At 35.2% G+C, this 11829-nt stretch overlaps 1 protein-coding gene across 8 annotated transcripts in view; it reads left to right on the top strand.

Annotated features, from left to right (window-relative positions):
- The first annotated feature begins 14 nt into the window (after positions 1-14).
- The window catches only part of LOC124254125 (triadin-like), a 310850-nt gene continuing 299035 nt past the window's right edge, over positions 15-11829 (top strand). For all 8 annotated transcript variants that reach the window (XM_046688007.1, XM_046688005.1, XM_046688003.1 and 5 more), the window contains exons 1-2: positions 15-73; positions 523-704. In XM_046688007.1, coding sequence (XP_046543963.1) covers positions 551-704 — 154 coding nt within the window. In that variant the 5' untranslated portion in view covers positions 15-73; positions 523-550. The remainder of the gene's footprint in view (positions 74-522; positions 705-11829) is intronic.

The following is an 11829-nucleotide window of genomic DNA, read 5'->3' as shown; positions in this document are numbered from 1 at the left end:
TCGCACTGAATTTATTGATCGTCTGCTGCCAAAAGCTACGGGGATTTACTGTCATTGTTTTGGGCATTTCTCGGTAAGAATCTCATGATACAGTTTGAAATTGAGGCAAGCATTTTGTAAACAGGTGCTTAAAATTCTGATCTCATTATATATTTTTCAAAATGCAAAATGTTTGAAAAATAGACGAAAACGAAACTCTAAATAAATTATAAAAAGCAAGATTGTAAACCGGCTATATAAATAATTTGGCTTCTTTCGTGTCGCCCCTTACACGAATACATATATAATTATAGATATTTTATCATTTGAAAGTTCTTTGACATCAGATTAATAACTTATCGACTAATAATTATATCAACAAGTAGTTGCTTCGGGTCTGCCATACGCCGGAAGAAGATATCGTCCTTCACCCCGTTGCCAAGATACGAGGCTGTGTACCCAAAGCGTGGTAACTTTTCAAACTAAGTTTTGCCTGCTGGATCATAGCGATAACTGTTATCTCTAGTTCATCATAAATTTCAGCACATCTACACGATATCCATCGTCAGAAATGGCCGTTCCGTTTTCTAACACCAAACTTAGAGTGCCAAAAGGCTTCCAAAATATTTTGGAAGGACTCGCACGAGAAGTGCTTCGAGCTCAGCCAAAGGATGTGTTCGAATTTGGATGCCAGTACTTTGAAAGCATGGTCACAGTGAGAGAAGGTAAGACATCAATATTTTACATTTGAAACATACCCACACCTTCACGACTTACATTTGCCAAATACACGAACAGCACAGTGACAATGGCAGTGATTATGTCCATTGTCTTACAGTTACATGTCTTACATTGTCAATAATAACAACAGGTTCTTTATGTCATATCTAAAACACAACTTGAGACCAAATGTGGATTTATTTTCAGAAGATTTACATTCATAAAAGTGAAAGGAAATATGTTGAACAACAACTACAATGTTTGTCAGCATGATCAGACATGATATTAGTTCACATCATGTTTTGTCATGGTTGGTTTGATATGTTGTCATTTTGGCTGATTTTGATTCTCCAGCAGTTGACATTTCAAAGTGAATGTATCAGCAATGCAAGAAAATGTTTGATTAACAGTTAACATTTCAGTTCCATTACTCTCTTTAGGAATTCAAATCATACATTTTCCCTCATTTTATCCCATTTTGGTACCTCAGAAGTGTAAATTCGCATCAAGAAAGATAGGGTTATAGACAGTATATAGTTATATAAATGGTAACATACATTCATTATGTTTGTATCAATGTACTTTTAAAATAATAAATGGTTTTGGTGCTGGTGCTGCTCAGGTAATAGATAATTGGCTATGTAAGTAAATATTAATGAGAAATAATACAGGACAAATCTTAAGGATAACAACTGTTTGATTTATTCTTGATTTATTTAGGTGAAGAAGGGGCAAGAACTAGCCCAGAAACGTTGTGAAAAATAAATCAAGAAGTTGTTATCCATAAGATTTGTCCTATATTACTACACCAACTTCTAAATGCTTTTGAAGAATTTAATGAGAAATAGTAATATCTTTAAAGCTTTGGCATCCCTCATCAATTTAGGAGTTAAGCCAGATTCTGATGCAGTATATGAAGTAATTTCTGAAGTTCACAGACTACAGTGCCTGAAAACAAAAAATGTTGAAGCCTTCATTATGTTTAATATGCCTTACTTTGCGATTTCAGTTTTCATATTTTGTGTTAACCTGAATGTATTTTGTGTTTTCTAAGAGTATTGTGCTTAACAATGATGAGGGAACTTAACTGCCTGTGACAATGTTCATGTAGCATTCTTACCTTGTCAGCTTGCTCGGTCATGTTGACAAGGCGTCAGAAGGTTTCTGGTTCGAATCTGTCACAAGAGTTTGATATTATATGGCAGCTACAAGTCCATTTATCTAAAATTAGATCAAATTCTTAGACTTTCAAACCTATCACACAGACCCTTGTTCATGGTAGATCGATGCTCATGGTGTTGATCACTGGATTGTCTGGTTCAGACTTGATTATTTACAGACTGCCACCATATAGCTGGGATATTGCTGAGTGAGGCGTAAAACTGAACTCTCTCATATATATCAGTCACAATCAGTATACAGATCTACATGGGTTTCTGATAGACTTGGACATGAAAGCAAAATAACAAAACACTTTGACATTAAATGAGGCCTATACTGACTTGATATATAGGAATAAACATGTATTATTTTAACAAGAATTTTGAACCAGTCCGTCAGGCCAACATTTCCGGAATGATACAATCCCAATCCAGTCCTTTTCATTTGGCTGGGAGGCAAACACTGTTCCAATATATGTTGAGTTTATTGTGAATTTTAAGACAACCTCTTTTCTTAGTCTTAGTTATGCTGGGGCGGTGGGGTAGCCAAGTGGTTAAGCATTCACTCGTCACGCCGAAGACCCGGGTTCGATTTCCCACATGATGGGTACAATGTGTGAAACCCATTTCTGGTGTCCCCCGCCGTGATATTGCTTGAATATTGCTAAAAGCTGCGTAAAACTAAATTCACTCACTCACTTAGTTATGCTGTGATGTAATACTGATGAAAACAATGTCAAACATAACTCACATTTTGTTACAAGATGCAAGTCTCTTGACTTCAGGGACTGTACATGATTATACATATATTGCTTCAAAATATAAATTTTTGAAAGAACTAAATAATGTTGAGGAAATTGTAAACACAAATGTCAGTCATTTTTTTTTCTTGATCAGTTTTGCACCACAGTTTTCTCATGACATAACTGTGGATTACTCTGACTGACAGACCCAGGAAATATTCAAACTCATTGCAGTTTAGGACAGTGAGATCACACTTGTTTATAGGCATGGAAAATGTTAACAAATTCTGGTCTTGCTTCCAAATAGTTTTGTGTTAAATTGTATTCAGCTGTTATTCATGAAACACATGTTATATTTGGGATTACACTTTCTCAGTAAAGTACATATTCTAGTACTTTTGTTAGGTAGAATCCCATCTGGGATTCAAACCCACACTCTCCAAGTCAGGCTCCTAATAACACGTGTTACATTTGATTACTTTCCGTGTTCCGCAGTTTTGGTCAGACAACATTTTCCATCAGTTGATTTTCCCAGTTTTTGACAGATTATTTTCTAAATAGTCCTAAAAACTATATTCAAATGTGGCAATGATACAGTAGAATGTGCTGTCAAAATGTGTTAAAATCATGTCCAGGTGCCATTTTTCGCCAGCAAAATAATTATTGACTTGTTCCTGTTGCTCCCCAAAGACTGTTCAGTTAGTTGTAATTTGTAGCATTGGGAATTGGTGGTAAAGTCATGATTGACTGGATCATGAAGCCCAACTCCCCGCGTGATGTTGCTTCATCCACACCAGGGCTCAGTCACTTAAGAGATGATAAGTCATGATTGACTGGGTCATCCCACCAGGTGCAACCTACCAGGAGATAAAAAACCAAGTTGCACCAGCCAAATTCCAGCTGCACTTCTCTTATTGCAATATGTAATGAAAGAAATTTACTATTGAATTATTCAAAGTTTAGAAGAAAAATGAGCTGACATAATTATGCTTATAATGTTAGATTTATTGTTGATTTATTTCTCAATTTTTTTCTTGCACCTGCTGCAAGTTAGACAAATAACTAGGTTGCACTTTGTAGTATTGGGTTGCACCAGTGCAAGTAACAAAGTACTAAATCGAGCCCTGCATGCTATTATTACTAATCTGTTACCATTAGGGCTGTAACGATGCATCAAACTATGGATTGATTGCAATTGTTGAGTCTCCAATAGCAATTAATCGAATCGAAGAAACGAAAAACTATTGATGCATCGATTGTATGTGTGACTATCGATTAGTGTTGGGAATTGGTTAAAAACTCATAATTGATGATTGGTCCATCACAACCGATCAATCATCGAAAATAATTGGTTAACGTCATTTGTCAAATTTTCCTGGTTTTGTTTGTTAATGGACAATAAAATAAAGAAGAAAAAATCCATGTAGTCCTTGGGTAATTTTTTTTCAAACTGCACAAAATGCATCTGCAAATTTCACATCTTTAAAGGATCACTAGTATGTTAGGAACATAAATTTCATGGAGTCTTTAAGATAAATTCAATCATGACTTGGAACGAGCTTGTAGTGCTCATGAAATGTAACAGACAAAACCAACTTGTAAAAAATATTGTTAATGCAAACAAGTGTTCCAAAATTGTTTGTGTTCAATATGAGAAAACATGTTCGATTGCTTGGTCGTTTAGGCACTGCGACCAATCTTCAATTATTACAATTAATTGGACCACCACTACTATCGATAGTTAAGTAATTGACTTCTGTTGATAAATGCGCCGCAAAATGCAGGAAGTACTAGATTCGTTCACTTTGATTTAGAGTTATTTATCTATATCTTCCTGTTACCTCTTAAACAAACTTGATCTGGGTTTCAAATTTCTTGTCAGACTGAGAGACTGAAACTACTTCAGCTTGTTTTTTATTTCATATAAACTATACATTCATTTGGGAAATGTCTTCAATTGAGATAATTCAAGGAGAAAACACTGTTGATATATCCCCGATACTACTTAAATACAACTTAAAAGTTGTAAGGAGTACTGCATTAGGAGTAGGAAGGGATTCTCTTTGAAATACTTTTAAATTTTAAAAACAAACTGAACCTTATAGGAATCTGTTTGTGTCTGCCATCTTTGTTAGATGAACAAAGGAGTTGGTGTATCAGTGAAAGAATGTGAACATTTTTCAATCTCAGTGAACTGTAAAAAGACTTGTCTTTAAGTAATTGAAACATGTTTTAGTTGTTTGACATAAATAACACCATTTATTAACAACTATGAACGATGTCTTAGCTTTGTTAAGAAAGAGAAGATATATTTAGAAAGCATACTTAAGAGTTTTTTTCAGTGATTCTGGTATAAATTACATTGAAATGTCAGTGAAAGCATTGGTGCAGACACACAACTTTCCAAGGGAAGCCTAGATCAAAGGTATATGTTTGATTGTACTTTCTTCTAGCATTAAATGCTGAAACTTCATTACATGAACAGCCTTTTAAGATCACTATTTCAATAGTTACCCCTATCAGTTATCATTAAGGTTGGGTGAAAACATTGATAATCTGGAGTATGGTTGATGTAAAGAATTATTAACAAACACCTGTGAGAAGCCTAGCTTGAACTCGGCGCTATATAAATTTAACTATTTTCGATATGAAAACTGTGTCATCAGTAATATATTGCATAAAGTATTGCGATGAACTGTTTGATTGGCAATTTAGATATACATTTGTATATAAATTCACAAATCAGATGTTTAAAATATTGGTTAAAGATCCTTGGAATGAACAAAGAATCCCCAAACTAGCTTATGACATGCTTGTACATTTAGATGATAGGGGTAAGACCACATGGGCCTTATATTAGAAATCTTACAGGGATTTACAGGACACAAATTCCTGCATCATATACACATAAAAATTGACAATGGATGCAACAAAATTTATTAGAGCATCCACAGGGACGTAGAAAAAGTAAAAAAATTCCAATCAAGTGACAGTAAGTTATCACTGAGTTTGCTACTAGCTGGGTTATGGTATCATTTGCAATTTAATTACTGTAACAATGTGATGATCATGATACACAATACAATAACAGTATTAATAATAATATTTAAGTGTCTGGGACCCCCATTTTGTTGTCCAGGACCCCTGAAAATTAATTGTGTGAGTCCCTGGACCGTCAAATACAGGACTCCAGGTAAATCCCTGATCTTATATTTTCTCATGGCTTTGAATTTGTGTGGCTAAATCAAACAGTTGGTCATGTTGACCTGTTCCTTAAGCAATTTCAAGAACAATCTGTTAGTATGTATTGCCAAGAACGGAATTCCTGTCTAGACAATAGTTCAAGATATCAGTTGTATAGATCATATAAGAGCTTAATTCAACCAGAACGATATATATCTGTATAGAGACATCTAGAAATATCAGACGCACATTTGTCAATTTTCGATTGGGCTTGTTAGACTTATCAGTAAATAAGCAGACGATTTTCAACAGAGAGAAGTTTAAGGATATGTCCATAATGTCCTTCAGCTGTAGAAGATGAAATTCACCACGCTCTTGTATGCCCACATTATGCTGATTTAAGAAAAATATATATCCCAAATAATTATCTGTTAAAATATCTTTTAACTGCCTTTGTTTCCATTGTATCCTCCAAAAATGAAAATGTAATACGTAATCTTGCGCTTAATGTAAAACATGCTGTTATCCTAAGAAGCAATATCTTATCTGAGCTGTAATTTCTTTGTGAAATGTCTGTAGCATGTTCTGTATAGATACTTGTATTACTTGTATATGGGCCAGAGGCCTTAAATACAATAGATATCTTGATGTCCAAGATATTTTTATGGATTAAACTTCTTTTATATTTCTCTCACTTCTTTTTTATTTCTTTTAATCCATAAAAATATCTTGGACATCAATGTACAACTTCTAAATGCCACTGAAAGACACAATAAATATCTTGACTTGACTTAGAAGTTGATGAATAATAAGGAAGGTGAGATACTTTATGGATGTCAACTTCTTTACTATTATGATGTGACTTTTCGGTATAAGGTTCTTATACTGTTGTCAAGCAAATGTTTATTTAATGACCAGCGGGTCTACATTGCTGTCACCAAAATGTATACATTTGTATAGTCACTGTGATCTTCATATGCTGTTGTCTTACGGCCTGAAAAGCGATAAAGTTCTATTCTGTTCTGTCAAATTGAATGTACATGAGTGTTGACTGTTATCTTGCCTGGCTTAGGTATATTCATTCCATTTTGCATATATCTTGCTTTGATAAATATAAATTGAATTCATGAAGGGATACAGTTCGATTCAACACATACGTGAGTGAATCGTAACAACCCAAGCATTTACCCATCCTCACCAAACATTTACTCTTCATTTGAATCACTTCCATTGAATATAGCTGTATATCGATGCCTCTCAAGACTAACGCTTAGTCTCTGAGTATGTGTGATTTTGATAGAAACAAACAATTCCTTGTAAATTGAAAAGGAGCTCCAGTGAGTAGGAAGAATCTGAAGAAAGCTTGTGCTTGTTGGATGGGGTGGTCAAGCTCAGTGACCTCAGTGATCCCATATCATTGTACCATGACCACGCCGCCTCCGTGGTGTAGTGGTTAGAGCGTCCGCCGGAGAGCGGAAGGTCGCGTGTTCGATCCCCGACCCCGTCATACCAAAAGACGTTAAAATATGGTACTTGTTGGTCCCTGCCTGGCGCTCGGCATTAATGGGTACAACAAGGACTGGTCGGCTCGGAGTCAGCATAATGTGTCTGAGTGGGGTATTCATGCTTCACTGCGGCATGGTATCTCAGTGGGCTAGCACTATAAAACCAGCTTAAGTCTGGGCTAGTACAAGCAGCCGCACATACACATACACAGGCATGCACGTCGTCGTCGTCATATGAGCGAAATATTCTCAAGCACGACATTAAACCCAATTTCACCTCACCTCACCTCACCTCACCGTGACCACAAGGATTGTTGCTCGCAATAGTGATCACTGGATTGTTTGGTCCACACATGATTATTTACAGGCAGTTGTCAAAAAGCGGGAATATTGCTGGGTGTGGGGCAACAAACAAACGACTAACTTTGTCAGACAATGCAGAAAATGTTAAGAGAAAATGTTTTACTTTTATTGTTTTTTAGTAACCAGAAGGAATAAACGGTTTGGAGTCATTTTCTTGGACATCAAAAATGGAACGAAGATATTTTTCAAAATGTCAAATTTACACAGGTCCTGTGTACTTGTTTCTATATAAATGAATTTATCAGGCTCTAGATGTATACTGAATATGTGAATTTGCTCAAAATCTAATTATCTATTTTTATGTTCTTAATTTCATAAATTTTTAGGAACTGGGAAATTTTAGTTTTTTACTGCAAGATTTGCTGCAGATTTGAAGTGAATATTGGCATCTGAAAGGTCTGGATAAATACCTGAAGACAGTGGTTATTATTGTGTTTTCTTGATAAAATACACACTTACTTTTTAGGGATTCATTTTTCTGGGAGGGAAATGCTATCTGTCACTTCAGGTGAAATCTTTGTTGTTTTGGAAACAAAACACAGTTAAAATATCAATGGAAGTCAACTGGCAAATTTTATAAATTACGGTTCATTCTAATTGGAATCATACTTGACACCTCCTTGTAACTGATGTATTTCTATTTGAGAATGTCTAAAACCAGACAAGCCAAATACAAAAGACATGGTTACTCTGAATATTTTTCTTAATGCACTCTAATCTAAATGCGGCAACATCAGCCTCCTGAGACATTTCCACCAGTGTCTGCAATAAGATCAAAGTGGCTTCGCATAGTGGTTGTTATTCAGACTCGGTACAGTTTTAGTGCTGTCATGTCCAGCTATTGATGTTCTAAATTACTGAGCCAAGTGTAGTAACTGGTATCCTACAGGGACCTATTTCTAGTCCGGTCCTGTTGATTGCAACTTGACAGGGTTAGTAGGAGAGTCAGCAGTGCAGACCTTGTTAATGACGGAGACACAAGGGTGACACAGATTCCAAGTCCACTCCACAACCTGCTCATGATGTTTGCGTTTCTTCTTAGTATAATGAGAAAAATTTGGAGAGCTTTAGGAATTAATAACGGAGAGACACAAGAGTAACACAGTTTTCACATCCGCTACAGTCTCCTCAGGATGCTTGTGTTCCTTCTTTGTATAATGAAAGAAATTTGGAGAGCTTTAGGAATTTGGATTTCTTAAGACAAGTCCAGATGACTAGTATAAAGCTTATTTTTCTGGTTACTGAGTTTGCAGCTGGTCCTGCTTGAACCAGAGACAAGTGTTTTCCATGGTTATACTTTTCCGTCACTTTTATGCAGCCACTGGATCTAATATGTGGTATGTATGATAAAAACATCGAGACCTGTTTCCGAAGTTTCCGAAGTAAAAGCACTGAGACTTGGTTTAGAAGTAAAAACTTTGAGACCTGGTTTAGAAGTAAATGCATTGAGACCTCGTCTAGAAGTAAAAGCTTTGAGACCTGGTTTAGAAGTAAATGCATTGAGACCTCGTCTAGAAGTAAAAGCTTTGAGACCTGGTTTAGAAGTAAATGCATTGAGACCTATGCTAGAAGTAAAAGCTTTGAGACCTGGTTTAGAAGTAAAAAGCATTGAGACTTGGTTTAGAAGTAAAAACTTTGAGACCTGGTTTAGAAGTAAATGCATTAGACCTCGATACCTAGAAGTAAAAGCTTTGAGACCTGGTTTAGAAGTAGTAAATGCATTGAGACCTCCTAGAAGTAAATCTAGAAGTAAAAGCTTTGAGACCTGGTTTAGAAGTAAATGCATTGAGACCTGGTTTAGAAGTAAAAGCATTGAGACCTGGTTCAGAAGTAAAAGCTTTGATACCTTTTTCAGAAGTAAATGCATTGAGACCTTTTTCAGAAGTAAAAGCTTTGAGACCTTTTTTAGAAGTAAAGTGTCTGAGACCTGGTCAGAAGTGACTGACATGTGAACGTGGACGGAATGATTGTGTAGGGTTTCTGATTGGTTGATGCTGTATAATATTGAGTTGTCATGCACAAACTTTATAACAGCACTTGATCTTCATGTGTAGATTTGTGTATTTTATAAGAATACGTTTAAAACAATGTATCCTTTTGTTGAAGATGGCTTTTGTCCAAAGGTTACAGTTCTGTGTTTATTTTTTTCCTCTAAATAATTGGACATTTGCATAAGTTCAGACCTCCTTTCTGAAAATCATAAAGTTGCTCTTCTTTGTTTTGAAAACTTTGTTTTAGTGAATAAATAATTTGTTTAACTTTGATAAATAACTGTTTGTAGAACACACACTCTTTGAAAGTGTTTAATGTAAGAAGGTAATTGTCATTGATGCCTTAAACATTTGCAGAGCTAAAACAACTTGCAAAATATATTGCATTTGCTTTCTGTGGAGTATATCTTAATTGTGTTAGAACAATTAATAATGCATTGATACCATCAGTCTCTTGAAAGATTTGTGAATCAAGGGAAGTAACTCTTCCAGTCTTGGGGAAATCATTGGTAGCCAATACCAAACAATGATACTTTTTCTTTTGCTGATACATTTACATGCAGTGTAATCTGAATTTGAAAATATCTGAGATCAATTATCAATAACCAATATCAAAGTGAAAAGTGAATAATGGGAACATGCAAATCAAAGCACATACATTTTAATATTACGTTGATAATTTCAAAAAGTGACAGAATTTACAAACTGAGAAATAAATTCTTGATAACAAACATCAAATATAACATTAGTTTTGCAATGTTACATAATATTTGAAATAATACTAACTTTAAGAACACTTTTGATGGTATAAATTACTTACATAACATACTATGAGTGAGTGAGTTTGGTTTTATGCCGCTTTTAGCAATATTTCAACAATATCACGGTGGGGGACACCAGAAATGGGCTTCACACATTGTACCCATAAGATAAGATAAGATTTATTTATTGTCCAAAGGAAATTTCTATTGCACAGTTTCAGTTCTCCATTCATGACAAGGATGTAAATACATTTGAAATAACAAAATCAGCATATAACTTCATATAATGATACATAAATACATACACACATACATGTCTGCATATGATTTGGGGATGGAACCTGGGTCTTCAGCTACCCCACCGCTCCTAACATACTATGAGGCTTAGAAAACATATAAAGTGTGGAATCAATGCAATGTTCCAAATCATCTAAATATAAAGACCTCTTCATGAACCAAAACATTCAATAATTATATGTGTTGAAACAGTGTTGAACACCCATATAAGCTAATACTTAACTTGAGGGGTGTCTAATCATCACCATAATTGGCATTATCCAACTAAAAACATGTTTCATGGATTACATCTTCTTTTTATTCTTTATCACAATGTTTCAGAGCTAATTATTGCTCCTTCATCAAGTCAAAATTCACCTGATGAAGGAGCACGAATTAGCTCTGAAACATCGTAATACAGAATAAAAAGAAGTTGTTATCCATCAAACGTGTCATGTATACATGTTCATCCAACTTCTAAATGCTTTCAACAGGGCTCGAATTAGTGCTTTGTTACTTGCACTAGTGCAACCCAATATTACAAAGTGCAACGTCGTTATTAGTCCAACTTGCACCAGGTGCAAGTCACATTTTGAGTGGGTAATCTTCTGAATGAAACATCTAAATAATTGCATCTCCATATTGCAATAAAAGCAGTGCAACTGGAATTGGCTGGTGCAGCCAGGTTTTTATCTTAGGTTGCACCTGGTGCAATTAGGTTAACATATCTTAAATCGAGCCCTGCCTTAATTCTCACCTTTCAAGTGTATCACTTCTAAATGACATTCGTAGACTTTAAAGGGCTTCTACAGGGTGATAGAATTAGATAAGTGTTACTAGTTGGAAGTTTATGCTTACAATTTCTAACTGACTATTGATGAAGACGTGTGACATGAGGCATATCAAGACTGAGGAGGTCATGTCATATACCTCAGGAAGCATGGTGGCCCAGTTTAACGAACTGCAGTTTGTTGAGTTTCCTACTTCGGCATGCCAGAAATGCATCTTTTAATAGTGTTTATAATTTTTTCTCAAGATAATCTGCTCATACATTTTTAAGATAATCTTCAGATTTCCTGGTTAACAATTGTCCAGTGTCAGAGAATTTGAACCAGTTTCAGTCTGCTCGGAATAATCAATTGGTGTGA

This window comes from Haliotis rubra, unplaced genomic scaffold (genome assembly GCF_003918875.1).
Source record: "Haliotis rubra isolate DU_JTF1 unplaced genomic scaffold, ASM391887v1 Scf565, whole genome shotgun sequence".
Taxonomy (NCBI): domain Eukaryota; kingdom Metazoa; phylum Mollusca; class Gastropoda; order Lepetellida; family Haliotidae; genus Haliotis; species Haliotis rubra.
The sequence above is the reverse complement of the archived record's forward strand: the minus strand, read 5'-3'. Positions and strand labels throughout refer to the sequence as shown.